Consider the following 17100-nt stretch of genomic DNA (forward strand, 5'->3'; position numbering starts at 1 on the left):
AGTTCCAGCCAAAACTCTCCAGTCCTCTCAGGAGGAACAACCTAGTGATTTGCACTTCCTGAAATAACTTGTATCAGAATGAAGTCCACTAGTCCACTCTATTCCTTGATGTTTATCTATCTCCTTTCCTCCCTTCTTTTACACCTGATGATTTTAGAGGTCTTTTCCAACCTTAACTATTCTATGATTCTTCTAAAGTTCCCATCCCTTTTCCTTATTGGTTTATTTACCATATCCCTTTATGTTTCCCTTCCCCTCAAAACTTTCCGCATATCTTTAGGTATATGCATATCAAGGCCATGACTTTTTTTCTCTGACTGAGAACACTGTATCAGTCAGTGGATCTTTGTCTGTAGCCTGTGCAGGGATAGGTGTCATGGTCTTTAGGCAAAAGGTGACAACAAAAGAGACTGCACAGAGTTCCAGCAGTGAAGCACGAGCAGACTTGCATAACCATGTTGCAGAAGCTGCTTTATTTACCTTGCTCTGCCTGATTCCTAAAGATAAATGAGGGTGAGGCTCCAGCTCGGGGCATACAGTGGCCCTGGCATGCATGGAAACCACAGTGCCGCCCCTTTACAACCTGCTTGCACAGGCTCTTGGCTCATCCCTTTGCCAGAAAATATTTTGCTGATCTCTAGACCTCTCCACTTTTAGGGCTGTTCACTATGAAGAGAATTTTTCTTTATGTTTATCGAAATGTTGTGCAATTAAAATCTCTTCTTTCTGGTGACCAGTGACATGACACAAGGGGATGGCATGAAGTTGTGTCAGAGGGAGGTTTAAGTTGAATATTAGGAAAAGGTTTTTCACCCAAAGGGTGTTTGGGCACTGGAACAGGCTCCCCAAGGCAGTGGTCACAGCACCAGCCTGACAGCTCAAGAAGAGTTTGGACAGTGCTCTCAGGCACATGGTGGGACTCTTGGGGCTGCCCTGTGCAGGGCCAGGAGTTTGACTTTGATGCCGGACCCTCCCAACTCAGGATAGCCTGCAATTCTATGGAGATATGATACATAATTTCTTTATAGTTTTTTAATTTCACTTTATCCAACTGAACATGATGCACTAATATCCCCTCTCCAGTGATTTATTAACCTCAGCAGATTCCAGTGAAATGTGTGTCAGAGGCTGAAGACAAAGAACATACTGGAGTTGTTCATGGCTGGTGAGCTTGCACACAAAAGAAGTTAGAAGCAGTGGGCGAAGGTCTGTACTTGCAACTCCAAGTTATCTTCACTTGGGGACTGTAACTTGGGCAAATGCTTTGAAACGTCGACCATGCTCAGCAGATTGTAGCCATAGCTACAGTTTCTGACTGCAAAGCACTTGTAGGGGAAAGTGGTTCTTTACTGCCAGTTCACAAGCAGTACAGCCTGCTTCCCACTCCTCACTCCTGCCTGGGCTGAGCAGCCTTGCATTGCTTACTTGCCTGAAGCAGTGCATGATGTTGACTCCAGGTGACGAGAGCTAGTGCTTTCTGAAACAGCTTTCTTTTAATGGAAAATTAGTTCTGCACTGAACCTGCCTCTATTTAACAGAAGACTATTTTAACCACAGCTCAAGTGACCTGACTTTTTAGAGAAGGAAAAAAAAGGCTTTTAATTGTAGTTATGCATCACAGGTTTTACTGACAACTATACATTCTGTCCTACAAATAATAAAATGCATACTAGTTTCAGCTACAACTTTAGCCTTTTCAAAAAGAGGTTACTTCTTCCTTATCTACCATGTTGATTTTTAAGCTTACCAAGGTACCTTTCTTTCTTTCAGACAGCGACTTATCTGCTAAGATAAATAAACCTTTTTATTTAAATTGTGTTTAAATTGAAAATCCAGCATTTCTTCCTCCTGTGTGATAGCAATTTCCGAGTTACCCTATTATGAGTCACTTCTGAAGAACTTGGTAACACAAAAGCTCTGGGACACATGTTAGTAGAAGATAGGAAAAGCAACATTTCTGAAGTTCCACCATACACAGTATAGAAGCTGTGACTTCTCCAATCCCTTTGTATTTTTCCACCTGCACATTTAAGGGTGTCCAAAAGATTAGGTATATAAAATACAAAACCCTGCAAGTGCTCATTATTATTGAAGCACAGAGACTGAACAGAACTAGCTGGTAGGGCAGATTATGCCCTTCAAAAAGCTTAGGGATCATATCTGAAGATTATACAAATGTGCATGACACGGCAATGGAGCTGAATTAAGCACATATGGGATGACATCCAGTTTTGTGAGAACATGAACAAAGACATCCAGGAATAAACACCTTTCCAAAATACACAGGAAATAAATCAACTACTCACAGGACAATGCCTTATTCATTTTAGTAAGCTGAAGAAAAGCTAAAGGTGGAAAGTGCAAATTAGCTTGTGGGTTTAGAGCAAGTATTAGAAAAATTTGAAGAGGAAAATCAAGTATGAACATCCCTTTTGCAAATAATGCCTTTTCTTCCTTTTAGGTCTCTGAAAATATCACAGCCAAACAACACAAACAAGAAATAAAAAAGCACATCTTACACTACTTGAAGTAAAAATGCAGCAAAAGGGAATGAATATGAATCAGACATTTGATTATTTGGCTTTAGGATTGTCAGCAGCAGATACTGTTCCAGCTAACAAAGCCACCTTCTTGAAAGAGAGACAATTAAGGTACACATTTCAAAGATGGGCCAAAGTTTATTCAGCTCTAGAGGTGGAAGTCACACTGAAGTCCATCTCCGCTTTTCAGAATAACTTACAATGAGAAGAATCTGTGCTTACTGATGGCTTATTTTAAAACCCTCCTGCAGAATAAATGGATACTTTACAATAATATGAGCCAATACCAATAATGGTGCAGTGAACCTGTGCTCTTCAGTGTGATCTACAGCACAGCCTGAGCAATAAAAAGTTCTGTTTAAATCAAAGAAACACTGTAACTCTTCAAATTTCCTTGACCTTATCCTCAAGCTTTAAGGACTTCGGGAATGCCATATCCTGCACTCCTGCAGCTGGCAGTCACATTGCCCCACAACTGCCCATGTGCCTTGTCATGCATGCAGGATTTTGGAATAACAATCAGTGTAGATCCCCTTGGCCAGCTACACTCCTGTGCAGCATGCCAGTGTGCACTGCAAAACCCACCATCACTGTCAACTTTGTGACCAAACGCCTCTGAGGTGGGACTGTTCAGAGAGGCTCTTTTCCACTCAGATGCTCTTCTGCAGAGTCATGTCTAGAATCAAACGCTACTGCTCCATAAGCAAACATAGGGTCAACGAGCATACATCATGACATGGGACACGTGGAAGCCAAAGAAAAGGCAAATTGACATGAATCTAGGATATAGACAAGATGGTAAAGTACAGTAACCTGCTGCAGTACAGCGTTTGGGAAATTGTCACAACATGGATGTAGATGAACATTGCTGGGGTCCCTGACTTCAGAAATCTGAACCAAGGGGATTGAGACTCAGTGGGAATGGAACAAAACAACAGGATTACTTATGACATTTTACTGTGACCTTCCCACTGCTTGCAACTAAAAGGAAGTTCGCCCATTTCAGCCAGAAGGTTTGACTTCCTGCCATATCCCCTTCCTATTTTTAGTTTCTTTCTTTTCAGGTTCCTTGAGCCATACCTTCTTCATGGCCTTTTTAATGCTTTACTACACAGGTTTAAAGATCTCTGGAAGTATTCCGCTGCCAGCTGAGCAATAGTTCTGGCAGTACCTGAAACTTTACAAAGCTTAGTGATGAAAGTCTGAGCTTTCCTAAGCACAGCAATGACGCCTGGTGGTGAAACACAGGGATCCTGTTTTTCTAGAGCTTCTGTGCAGATTATCTTTTTAATATTCTGTGCTTCAACATCATGGTGGACTGGGAACAAATCACATTGGAGGTCTCTAAGTCTTGGTTAGACAAGCCTGTCAGAGCTGATCTTCCCTGAGGACAGCAGGGTGAAGCAGAGAACTTCCCAGTGTGTTTTCCTACAGTTTCATTAACTTTGTACAGCTAAAGCTGGCTCAAAGAAAGATCTTTCTTTAAGAAGTGCCCTAAAGCACTGCATGTAAATATTTATTTCTCTTATCAGAAACAAATTCCTTGTAATTTCTTATTATAGAACAGTACAGTGATTTATCTCTGCTTCCAGTGTAATACATTAGTGGGCCATGCCTGAAATATGCAAACGGCCATCCTGAAAATATTGAGAACAACAGCTAGGTCTGTAGATTGAAAATTAAGAATAAATGTGTTTTGTTAAGTAGCATGCCACAAGCTAGAACACAAGAGTACCAAACAGGGCTAAAACTTGTATACAATATGTAAATCCAAAATGAAAAGCAGTTGAAAGTCCTCATCCTCACAGTGAACAATTTGTTCCTAATATCTAATCTAAATCCACCCTCTACCAGTTAAAAGCCATTCCCCCTTGTCCTACCACTACCTGTCCTTGTAAAAAGTCTCTCTACAGCTTTCCTGTGGGTCCCCTTCAGGTACTGGAAGGTGCTGGAAGGTCTCCCCAGAGCCTTCTCTTCTCCTGGGCTGACTGGCCCCAGCTCTCCCAGCCTGTCTGCACAGGAGAGGTGCTCCAGCACTCTGAGCATCTTCATGGCCTGCTCTGGACTTGCTCAAACAGGTGCATGGGCTTCACATGTTGTGAGCCCCAGCTCTGGACGCAGCAGGCCAGGTGGGCTCTCTTCAGAGCAGGAGGATGACCTGCCTTGAGTTGCTGACCACGTTTCTTGTGATGTGGGACAGGAAGACCAGGTAGGTGAGACAAGCAATGTGTATGAACAGGCAGCAGCCACAGAGCTGTTGTGACACTGTGCATTTGACATGAGCAGCCTTTGAACAGCAACACACCAGACCATGTTTTCCTTCTGTTTCTCCATGGACAGGTAAGCTTCAGGTTTAAACAGCTGAATTTAAAAGCACCTGTATGTGTGCAGGTGTGAAAATGTAATTACCCTGGTAAAGTTGTAAGGCTGTGTTTTAAGTTGCACAACAATTCTGTAATATGCTTTGGAACACTTTCAGCATGTCTCTGAAAGTCCCCAGTTTGTCTGAACCATCTGCTCCTATACTCTCAAGCATGAGTAAATGAGGCACATGTGTGAAATGGTCTTAAGGAAACCTTGGACAGACTGAGGAGTCTTAGATCAGGTTTAATAGGTGCTACGTGCATTAACATGCAGAACCTCAGCTATAAGGGTGTAATTCCTCGCAATTTTACGCATTTCAATTAGAGAATCAGTGTAATACATGCTGGGTACACTTATGCTGCCTTTTTTGTTACAGAAATAAAACCAGCAATGCTTTTATGAAAAGGTTGATCTAGTTTCTGCAACAAAGAATAAAAGGTTTTGTAAAGCCTAAGAAAAGCCCTGTGGAACTTCAGTAAGAGACCACAATGCATCCTTTTAACAGAAGAAACTTTTCTGTTGGCCTTTTAGAAAGTACAGAGCAAAGTGTACTAAGTGTGTAAGTCATAACCAGTTGGTTGCCAAGCTCTTACAGACCATAGGGACCCACAGGGATCCCACCTGCAGTGTCCACTTGAAAGCACTAACAAGGAAGGGAGGAAGAAAAACGTGCACAAGACAAGGCATACTTGAATCAGCCCTCTGACTGCAGCTCAGCAGAGAGGAACACTTAGGATGCCACGTCCTCTTGCTCTTCAGGCATGAGAAACCTGTGTGAGAGCTGCACTTATCCAGACACTGCAGCTACCTGGCCACTCCCTGGGGAAGAAAGGGATAGGCAGCCTCACAGGGCTGAAGCAAAGCCTCACTTCCAAGGTGTCCACTTCACTACTTTGTCAAAGCACCAAAGTCAGTTGATGAGTCAGAATCAGAACATCCAGCCAAGACTATGACTTTTTTTAAAGGAAAAATATTTTATAGACAATACAATACAATACATACAGGATCATGCCATTCAGGAATACTGAATCTGAGTGACCGGTAAGGAAGAGTTCCTCCCTCCTGGTGTTTTGAGGCTGTGTGATAAATTTTGCTGAGAATATGAAGAAATAATCAAAAGTGTTTGAGTCACCTCAGTGTGTACCATGTGCCAGCCAAGACACATGATCTGCACCTGTGCTAGCACCCATCCCTCTCAAACTCAAGTATAAAGCACTGCCTTAAGCCCACATTTATACTTCACCTACTGACCCCAGCTAACTAAACACAATATATGAATCAGGCAGTTCAGTTGCTCGTGATTGTCTCTTGAGATGCTCAGGAAAATCAGAATTTTTGTTTTGAGTGTTCATGCGCACTTTGCAGCAGGCACTAGTGGTACAGGTTTTGGAGCCAAAGGAACACTTCTCATTCATTGCTTTTAAGAAAGCTTTTGAACAGAAATGGAGACAAGAATGTAGACTTTAAAATAGTAACTACTAATGCTCTTGGCATTTACACCCAACTTGGTATGTATAAAAAATAATATTAAAAAAATAAACTAAACAGCTTCCCTGGAAAAAAAAAATAAATGCTGCATTTGCCATTAATTTCTTTCCTTTTTTTTAAAAAAAGATATTATATTGAAGTTTCAGGGTAAAAACCTGCATTTAACTTAACTCTTCATGCACAAAAACTCTGTTCTGGGACTACCAAGCACTGAGACAATTTAGCATTACAAGGGCTGCAGACAGTCTTTGATGTAAAACTACTTCATGTCCCAATTTTATTCCACGAACTGCATGTCTCATCCTTCCCACCATCTCATTCTAAAGCCTAATTGCTGTCCGAGTCATTGTCCTCATCTTCTTTTCCAGCTAGAGCATGTTTGGATGAATCATTGGCTTCTCCCAAAGGAACAGCTCCTTTCCTCTGTGGCAGGACACTGAAAAAAGCCTCCTTCCAGTCTCTCTTCTCCAGGTATGCAAGGATGATCTCAAACACTGAAACATCAGAGAAATCCATCAGCTCTTTTACAGGGAGGTAAGTGAATTGCTGATAGCAACACACCCCCAAATCCATCTTTACAGAGGTTCATGTGCACTCTCTTGTGGCATCTTCAGAGCAGCGCTGATGAAATGCAGGCAGGAACAGACATGGCAATTCTGCTACTACTGCAGCCTGAAGCCAAGCATACCCCAAGTCTCCAGCTGCATGACAGTATTTCTCTCAGGGACTGAGACAAATACTGCAGTCTCACCAGTGCTTTCTGTACAGGCACCAATGCTTTCACATGTTTGACAGGAATCCTGCTGTGGATGCACTTTAACAAAGATTTTGACCCCTCCGATAATTAGCTCTTATTATTTCTTCCTTTCTATATAAAGCAACAGTGAAAGATCCAATTTTAGAAATGTGTAAAGTCTTATAAATAACACAGGGTTTGGTAATTTTTAAGTCCTGTGCCATACTATATCCTTCTCCATGCTTATATAGTTGTTAGTATCATGCAAATGCCAGCCTCACTAATACAGCATTTTCAGAAAATAAAGTTACCATTGAGCAATGTGTTACATTAAAAAAAAAAAAAAAACAACTTGAAATAAAGCAAGGTAAGATAAGCTGAAGAATGTGCAGTGGGGCACAATAAAGACTTTGACACCATGTCAAAAATTTCCATGAAAGTCTGAGTAGGCTTCATTTTGCATGTATTTTTGTTTAGTGACACTGGAAGACAACCTAATAATAAAGCTGAAAGTTTTAAAGGAGCAGAATTCAAGGCTTGGTTAAGCAATTGAATATTTCAATCAGAACCAGGAAATCAGGTAAAAATACAGTTATGAAAGTTCAGTAGTTGGAGTACTGCTGACACCAACTGAGGAAAGTCTACAGGCACTGAGGCAGTTAATGCTGAACAAAGCTGTCCAAAGAGGAGAAAACATCACAAACAGATATCGTTCCTTGGCATAAAATGTGTACACTACAATAAAACAATGTTGGATAGTTTCCAACATTTCACGCACTTATACAGTAGGCCTGGAAACAAGACCAGGATGGTAAGTAAGCCACAAGTAATCCTCAGACGAGCCAACAGGATACAATGTGCACTTCTAAATGGCTAAGACACCATCATTTACATTTAACCATATCTATAATAGCTAAAGGTCAGGGAAATCAGTGTATTCTGAAGGCAACTAAAGTCAAGAAATACCAACATAATAAAACAAGGCTTAGGTATCTGCACTACAGCGCAGAGGGTTTGAACTGTGATTATCACTGGTATATTCTAAATAATGTAATTATTTTATGATTTAGAACTTACCATGATTGACAGCTAACACTTTCCGACTGTTCATTTTGACAAAATTTCCAAGCGGGAGCTGTGCATGACCAATTCCCTGCTCTATAGCTTTTTTGTAAGTAATACCCTGGGGAAAAGATAACAAAACAAGTGGACTGAGAATTATTGTTTCAGATCAGTCTATACAGATTTACTACAAGTATCATTTTCTGCCAAGAGTTTTGCCTGTGCTGCCACGATGTTGCTTACAAAAAGAAACTTACCCCTGTGGGACAGCACCAGCCTCAAGGGCTACTACCTCTGGAAAACTCACTTTCTATAAATGTCACACTGTGACCTGTGGTCAAAAGGACTGCAGATGAAAGGTGTTCAAGCAGTTGCAGCTCTAGAACCATCAGCCTTAGCCTGTTTTAAAGGTGAGCTTGTGTTAAAGTACAAAGTTATTCAGGTTGTAGTCACTTGGTATTTTTTCAGAAGAGTAAAGGATAAGAAAACTCTGGAACACAAGCCTGCTACCACCACAAGCGTTTTTCATATTTCTTCAACATTTTTTGGAATTCTTTTTGAAGACATTTTCTCATTATTAATTATGTTAGTTTACACATGAACAGCAATGCCAAATAAGGTGCCATAAAAAGCTGAAGAGAAACAGGCCCACAGTTTACCTTGTGGTGATTGTGATCCACCAGTCCTCCAATCACATAGGCTTTCTTCTCATCAAGCTCTCTGAGAACATCTGGGGAATCTGAGGTAAGATACACTAGGTCTTCTTTCTTTATTAGCTCACTGTAGTGCTCTGTTCTAATTTGGATATCCTCAAAAAAAGGTAGTTAAAAGAAGTTACATTCAACTGATGAACTGCTGGCCAAGCTTTACAGATCCAGGATGGGACTGGCAAAATAAATCCAACAGTATGTGGTCATTCCACATCCCTCCTTCACGTTCAAATATGTAGCTCAGTGCAGATTAATTTTCTGTGTAAACAATCCAGTTCCTAGAGCTCTGATTTGCAAAAACCAACAGGAAAATTTCTGAAATCCCAAAAGAACTTTACAAATCCTTAAGTTCTTGTGATCCCCTTCAAATGTTGCCATACGTCTCCTATGGATCCAAGTAATTTTCAAGCCCATTAAAAAAGTGAACCCAGAAGCAAACACTTAGTTAACATTCAGTTCAATAAGAGAAGTTTATGCTACGCTCTCATGGAACAGTTATTGTACAAGAACTGCTGGAAACAGGACTGCTTTTATTTGTTCTAGGTGCTCTTCCTTTGAAGAATTTTTGTTGGAATGGTGGCATAACAGGGAGTCACAAGGAAAGCCAACGTGAGTTTGACCATAAGACAAGAACAGAAAATGCTCTCCAGAGCACTTCAGTGCTGAGGGGCAGCCTGATGGAAGGGAAGGTGCACACGAAAGAATCACATCCCAACTGACAAGTCTTATTTTGGACATGGATAAAAGAGCACTGTCAAGACAGACAACTGCCAGAACTGCCTAAATCAAGGAGTTCTGCTTAGTCTATCAAGAATGGAATTTGTTCAACAAAAGTAAGTAAAAATGGATCTGTGTATAGTTTTTCAAGCAAAAATCAAATCTAAATGCAAGAGAAGCAGTCTTTGCCTTATTTAAGTTAAATCAATTAAAAGGACAAAATGCTTCACTTTTTCAAATATGCTACTGCTTGCCTGTATTAGAAAAAACCCATGTGGAAAAAAATCATGTTCTTCACAACTAACAATATAGTTAACAACTACAATCAAGACTAACTTTTTACAGAAATACACAATTATTCACCTTCCAATTCACCCATCCTTTGTCATTTTCATTCATGTTGGTCTTCAACTGTCCTCCATGGCTGGTCAAGTAAAACTTCAAACAGAACACACAAGAGGTACAAAATACAGAAACATCAATTTGCCACAACCTGTTTCCTCTCCTTCTACCCTTAACTGTTAGCTAAAACTATTCCTATTTTTTAGATGGAAGTGGTACTAGGACCATACTCATATAGTTAGTGACATGTTTAAAAGACAAATCCGGATTTTTTTTAAAATCTGTCACAGCTAAAACCAAGAGCATCAACAGCCTCTTAGTGGCACACCTGGATATCTGGCACTTTTCATCTGCATGCACATACTGTTCCATATAGAGGGGTATCTTTATAACATGTGTGTGTTACAATAGAAGTAATTTTCTTATGAAAGAAGCAGCTTATATATTTTCTTTTCCTACTACAGTTCTCATGTTTGGTGCTTGGCAGCAGTCAGTGTTCAGTTTGTTCAAACATACCTGCACAGGATGAAAAGCCTTGCGGTTTTCTGCGTAACATCTCTGAATCTGCTTGTGAAGCTTCTTAACATCCTGCACACAACACAATTTGTTTTTATTTAGTCCTTCATAGAGACCATCACAAAATGCTTCATCATGAACCAGTCAGAAGTTAAAGAGAGAAAAAGGAAGCTTTTAACTGGCAAAAGTGACTGCTCAGAGAGTGCAGCCATTAGATCCTGAGAGAAAAAACACCCACTGAGAAGGGGTTATGGTGACAAGGAGACACACACATCTTCCACACAGGTGTACTTAAGACACCTCTATGCATGTGCTTGATTGACATTATTCTAGGGAAAAAAAAATCACAGGGATTTAATTAACACACAAAAATAATCTGAGGAATCAGGTTTATCACTGTGACAATACTTGACCTTTAACCCATAGGAATATTCTGAGAACATACAGTATATATTTATGAAAATTAAATGTACTTAGTTAATCTGAAGTTCCTTTTACCTTTAACACCATCAGGTCATCAAAGCTGCAGTCCACAACGAGGCGAAGTGTGCTAGGAACAACTTCCCTTCGCATGCACTTTCTGTCATTTCCCTCACTACTGGAATCCAATTTTGACTGACGTTCTAGTTTTCTCTTCTGGCGTTTTTCTTTTCGTTTCTGCCTAAGTAAACAAACAAATCAATCCTCAAAAAGTGCTGCCAAGTCTGCTGAGGTACTGTGTTATGCACACAAATGCAGACTTCTAGGGCAAAAGTGGCTGTTCTGTGACTGTGACAGCCAAACTCAGCCTGTTGCCTTCATTTGTGTTACAGTGAAACCAGCACAAAACACCCCCCCATCTTTGTGAAGTTCTCTAAATACCTACAAAGACAGATATCTGACACAAATTCAATTAACTCACTACTGGGAGTCTCACAGATTTAAGGGTGCTCTGAGCCAAGTCTCATAACAGAACTAACCAAAAAGACTGACAAAATCACACTATCAGGATCAGAATGAGTAAGGCAATTTACATGCTGTTTCACTGAACAGTTTTTCAAAAGGCTTCTGAAGAAATTGTTCCATCCTCCTTTCCTCCTGATAGAAGCAGGCAGTAGGGAGATCAAATTTCAGAGACAGTAACAACCACTGTCTTGGGATGGAGCACCCGGCAGCCAGTGGGATAAGAATAAACCACCATCAATCCATTCGCAGATACACCTTCTCTCAACACAACAAAACAGAAGCTCTACATAAGCCAGCGTAACTTGTAGCACAGCACTTCAGGTGTCAAATGTAGCTGCTTTTATTCAGTGTGTCTAAGAGTCTCAAGTCTGACAGCACCAGGAAAAGAAGTGCAGCCCATTCAGAAAGGAACAAGGCCACTCGTTCCATCTCCCTTCTGACAAATGAAAAACATGCACATTTGAATCCCTCCTGACATCCTCTTGAAGCCGAGGAACAATTCTAGTATGAGGAGGGGACGCTTACCTCCACAGCCTCTTTAAGTGCAGACGAAGTAGCCTGGGGCTACTGCTTTAAACCTGATGTGGGAGAAAACTGGTTCAACTGCCTTGATTTGATGAAGCAATTCACAAGCAAATTCTGCTGACACGTCGTTATTATTAGCACCAAATATTACATGTGAACCATGGGAAGCTCCTTTGCAAACCATACCTCCGTAGATCTTTCTGTTCTTCCCACTGCTTCTGCTTCAACAGCTTCTTCCTTTGCCTCTTGGACATGGACTCAAGGCATTCTTCCTTGCCTGAGCCTGCCTCCAGTCTCTCTACTGGACCGTCATTTGACTTTGTCTTTCCTTCCACATCAGGAACTCCAGGGAACTGGGTATTTTCCATTGGCACCTCTGGACCGGCTGTGGGTGTTTCTGATGACATTTGCTTTCTGCTGGTTTTTCTGACTTGTTTCTCAGCATGTGCTGGACATTTCATTAAAAACAAGTTTTCTGCTCACCAGTTCTCTAGGAAACAAAGTGATATGAGCGTCATTAACAAGATGCTCAACTGGAACAAATACCACTCAACACCTGAATATAAGCCTGAATAAAGAATAAGAAAATGGCCTTTTTTGTTTGTTTAAAGCCTCTACAAATAGTAATATAGAACATTCTAAAAAGATTTTAACCTATATTCTGATAGTCTAAAATTCTGCCTGCTAGATGTGCAGGTAGTGAATAGTTTTTAATTAAAAGCTTTGCAAAAAAACAACAGCATAAAATTAGGGAATCATAATGAATCAAATGTAACATAAAAAAAGCATTAGCAGTATGTGTACACAAACACAAAAAATTAAAGTAGTATCTTGCAATATCTACAGAAGTATGTTAGAGAAATGTAATTTTAAAGTCACTAAAGCCATGGGGGGGGGGGGGGGGGGAGAAAAGTATGAACGAGCAGTACTCCTTCAAAATAGATTTTTATTTCTCCTGAAAACAGAAGACACTGGACAATAACAGACACCGGCCACTGTCAGTAGACGAACACAACAAGCAAAAGGATGAATAATTGTAATTCAGCAAAACACTCTCGGTTCAAATCAATTACAATTAGAACCACTCCTTTCCAATGGCAAGCATGATTTTCCTGCTCTAGCAGCTCCTCTGTGCTCGACACCCACACAATTCCCCAAGGACAACTTCACCGGAGAACACTGCACCTACAACAGGCAGGAAAGAGCAACTCCCCGGCTTCCTACAGTAGCAGCAGAGGCAGGAAACACACAGGACACCAGAAGACCAGCGGAGGTTTTGCTGGCACATCCCGATTTCCCTGTCTGAGGGCGTTCACACACGGAGTCTTGCCCGCACACCTGCGCGCGTGTACATAGGCGCACAGGCACATAGATATATACACACGCAAGCGCACGTGTATCTATACACGGACACGCCATAAGCCCCTCATGACTGCAGAGGGCCGGCCGCAGGCCCCCGAAGGGCTGTGTCCCGCCCCGCCGGCCGGGCCGGGCGGGGCGCGGTCCCTGCTGAGGGCCCCTGGGCGCCGCCATCTTCCCCCCCCGCCCCCGAGGGGCCGCAACGTACCCGCGAGCCGCCCCGCGCGCGCGCCCGGCCTGGGACGGGGCGGAGCCGCGCCGCGCGCATGCGCGCGGGCGGAGCCGGGCGGCTGTCACGTGATGCCGCCGGGCAGGGCGCCCCCTAGCGGCAGGTGGTGGCAGGGCACACACCCCCTTCCCCCCCCCCGCCGTGGCTGAGGGGGGCTCCGTGGGGATAAAGGGCAGAGAAAAGGAAGAGAAAAGCTTGTTTTTATCTGACGGTTCTGATAGCACCGCTGAGTTCACGCAGGGGGGACAGCGAAGTATTTTTAACTGGTGGCATTCCTCAGGGCAGATTTGTAGCTGCGGAGGTCCCCCGGCAGTGCCGCGCCCCCTCCGCCCCCGGCAGAGAGGTGCGCGCCTTAGCGCTTCCTATTTTTAAAGGCCACCGGCAATCGGCTCTTGAACTCCGGTGTCAGTGCCCAGCGAAGGGCAGCGTTCTTTCGCCGCCAGATAACTTCATGAAAGAATGCTGCCCTGTTACAGGAGTCGGTTCTGGAGACTGGGATTATATTCTATGGGAACAATGTATTTTGGGCAGCCTGAGTATGTAGATGTCTGTTTGCCCCTGGTTAACGAGGCACACGAAGTTAGCAAACACACGAGCGTGCCCTACCATAATCCCCTTTTTATGTGCATCAGTGTTTATCTCGGGTTTCACGGGTGCCAGATATACACACTCGTACAGTTTTAGTGCTGGTTTCGGGTTCGCTACAGCTGTGTTGCGCTCACAAAACAGTGCGGTGTTTCTCTAGTGAGACACTGACCTTTCAACTGCTGTTGGAATTTCATATTTGCTGTAGTATTTGATCTAATTTGTGATTCCTATTCAGTGCATTACTTTAAAAATAGCTAGATTTGCATTTGCTGGGGTCTATTTAAAACCTCACTCTCGTTACTATTAATATCTAGCTTGACACGCCAACATCACACAAGTCCAAATGCTCCAGTGTCCCTGAGGAGAATCCTTTGGTGTGTTTCGGTCATTGAAAAGCAGCATATGAGTTACCGATAGAAGCCCTTTTTTAAAAAAAAATTGTGAAAGACATCTGACTGAGTCGGATAATACTCAGATGTGCTTTTTCCTAGAATGAAGAAACTGCTTATATGGTTTGTTTTTCTCATATTGCACTCTGCAAAGTGTCAGTATTGCTTACCCAGCCCCATGTCCTCAGACACCAACACAGGGTAATGCAATGTTTTCTGAAGTCTGCCAAGTGCCAAGCAGTGACAAAGCGAAATGAAGAACTGAGCAGTTGCAAATATTGAAAAAGAGCTGTCTAAATTTCATTATTTTGATGATTTAATTTGACTTTTTCAAGATGCTGATCCCAATGGTGAGGCTGATCCCTTGCAGCAGAAACAGGGGTGGCTTATTCACCCAAAACCTGGAAGCTGGGGGTGCATGGGCACCAGCTGAAGGGCAGAGATGCTCTTGGGTACTTTGGTGCTCATGCCTGAAGGTTTGAGTTGAAAAGCAAGATCTCTGTGCTTTTCTGAGAAGAAAAGGCAGAAAGAAACATTTTGTTGACCTCAGAATATGGGAGGAAATCTCATTAGTTTTATTAGGCTGTATAAAGATATGAGCCCTATAGTTTGGACTCTGGAAAGTAGGCAACAGCAGGAATACTTTGACCCCAGTCCATATGCCAGCATGGCGTGAAGCATCCATGAGGGGCTGATCCCACAACCTGTGCGTGGTGTGGACTTTGGTGGGCACAGCGAGATTTCACTGATGTAATCTGACTGAAAGGAAGTCACTGCTGATTAACTCTGGCCATTACTAAGGTGAGGCTCAGGCTTCCTGTTTCTAAGATGTCTGAAGAGCACTCCAGCTCTGTGTTATAGATATGCTTATGGGTGTATAAATGTGTGTGCACGTGGAAGTGTATGTACAAAATTTCTTTACATGGCAGTTACTTCCTTAGTTCTATAATTGGCACTGCTACAGTGGTGTCCAAGGAGAGATGTGGATTTACATCAGCAGGGGATCTGGCCAGGGATATTCTAACAGAGGCCTTTTAAAAAATACATATTTTATTTGAAGGAAGAAATAAATTTGTTGTGTATCAAGAGCACAGAAAGAGGACAATTGCTCTTCTTCAGATTTCTGACTAACATCACCTCCCCCTTCTGAGTAAAGTGTCAATGCTGCTTTTCTAAAGCAGGATGCATTTCTCAGGACAAATCTAGTTGGTTGTGCACCAAGATAGTGTCCTTATTTTTTTCAAAATCACAGAAATCCTGGCAAGTTCCTTGTTTACTAAGTGCAGAAAAATGAGTCCTCTGTTTCAGCCCCTTGAATTTGGGAGCACATCACAGCCTGTGCTGAGAAAGTAGCATAACCAACCACAAACAGGGAAGAAGCAACAACAGACCCCTGGGGTCTCCTAATCTGCTCCCTCCCACGTGTGCACACAAAATACAGGATGAGGTCCACGGGGATCTTCCACAGGGTGCAGATGAGCATGTGGGAGAAGCAGTGGATGGGCCTTTTGTTTCCTACTTCTGGGCAATGATTGACATCCACAGTGTTTGACTCCTCCTTTACCACAAGAAAACAGAGAAGGCATTTATACCATCCAAGGAGAAGGCTGCTCTCACTTTGCCATCCCTTACAGAGGAGGTGGTGGCAGAAGTGGACCTCTGGGAGCATCTAAATGCAGCCCAGGGTGGCGCTTGCTGGGTTGGGGCGTTCATAGATCACAGTCACATGAAAGCAACCAGTGGAAGTGGAGTGGAAGACTGTGGTGATGGCTCAGTTGTGTGTTTCCTTTACAGGCAGGAGCAGATCCTGTCTCCTTACTGAGCTGGGAAGGCTTTGTGTGCTGGGAGAGGGGCATGCAGCCTTGCAGGCTGTGTGCCAGGGCATGCCAAGAAACATGGAGGTTTGGCCTGCTGCCCCAGTGACACCTGAGGGACAGCTGAAGGACATTCTTTAACCAGCCCTGTGGCCATGAGGTTAATGTGAGTGGGTCTGGGATTTACTGTCAGGGGAAACTGGGAAGCATGTGGGTTACTCAGCCAAGGCCTTTTCAAGGGAGGTGGTGAAGTAAGCACAAGAAAAGGGGAAAGGGCTTGGTTTGCCCTGCTCCCAGACCTTGCCAAGCAGGTACCCTTTAGTGAGATGGGACAAAATGTCTTGTTTTATCTCATCTTTCAGGCTCTCACCTCTGCCACTGCAATGATGTAAGATGTAAGAAGGCTGGGGCTGCTGAATGAAAGAGCACTGATTTAGTGTGGTAAGATGTAGCAGACATCACATCTGAGTCTGTAATGAAGTAGGATTAGTTTTTGGGATGGCACTGATAAATCCCATGTAATTCTGCTTCCAGGAAGACCCTTAAAAAACCTCAGCTATCTGTGGTTGCTCACAGAGATGATGACAGATGATGCGAGATAGTGGAGATGGTGGTCAGGATCTGGCCCCTGGCAGCAACAGACCCGATCCCTCTTTTGTTCAGAGAGAGGAGTGGTGGCAGGATCTCCTGGTTCTTCCAGCACTGGATGGGGGCTCTGCTTCTCAGAAATGGGTCTATGTGGGCTCAGTATTCATAAATGAAAGCCGAGGTGATCG

General features: G+C 42.8%; 1 protein-coding gene across 4 annotated transcripts; it reads right to left on the reverse strand.

Moving 5' to 3' along the window:
* Positions 1 to 2538: 2538 nt before the first annotated feature.
* On the reverse strand, positions 2539 to 13577 carry TRMT10A (tRNA methyltransferase 10A). 4 transcript variants are annotated; one of them, XM_058837539.1, is made up of 8 exons: positions 13513 to 13577; positions 12132 to 12435; positions 10974 to 11136; positions 10476 to 10547; positions 9981 to 10055; positions 8850 to 8999; positions 8206 to 8311; positions 2544 to 6886 (listed from the first exon to the last, which is right to left on the reverse strand). In XM_058837539.1, the coding sequence occupies exons 2-8, from the start codon at positions 12404 to 12406 to the stop codon at positions 6720 to 6722; spliced, it is 1008 nt and encodes a 335-aa protein (XP_058693522.1). In that variant the 5' UTR covers positions 12407 to 12435; positions 13513 to 13577; the 3' UTR covers positions 2544 to 6719. The 4 variants fall into 4 exon arrangements, with proteins under 4 accessions (XP_058693524.1, XP_058693522.1, XP_058693521.1 ...); XM_058837538.1 differs by lacking the exon at positions 13513 to 13577 and adding an exon at positions 13135 to 13501; XM_058837540.1 differs by lacking the exon at positions 13513 to 13577 and adding an exon at positions 13131 to 13501.
* Positions 13578 to 17100: the final 3523 nt, after the last annotated feature.

This window comes from Poecile atricapillus, chromosome 4 (genome assembly GCF_030490865.1).
Source record: "Poecile atricapillus isolate bPoeAtr1 chromosome 4, bPoeAtr1.hap1, whole genome shotgun sequence".
NCBI classification, from domain to species: domain Eukaryota; kingdom Metazoa; phylum Chordata; class Aves; order Passeriformes; family Paridae; genus Poecile; species Poecile atricapillus.

Excerpts from the sequence above, each read along its gene's own strand:
- TRMT10A (XM_058837539.1), bottom strand. The coding sequence starts at position 12,406 with ATGAAATGTCCAGCACATGCTGAGAAACAAGTCAGAAAAACCAGCAGA. Across the intron at positions 8,312-8,849 it reads TGGATCACAATCACCACAAG|GGTATTACTTACAAAAAAGC; the intron begins GTAAACTGTGGG and ends TCTTTTCCCCAG. Across the intron at positions 6,887-8,205 it reads AGTGTTAGCTGTCAATCATG|TGTTTGAGATCATCCTTGCA; the intron begins GTAAGTTCTAAA and ends CTGATGTTTCAG.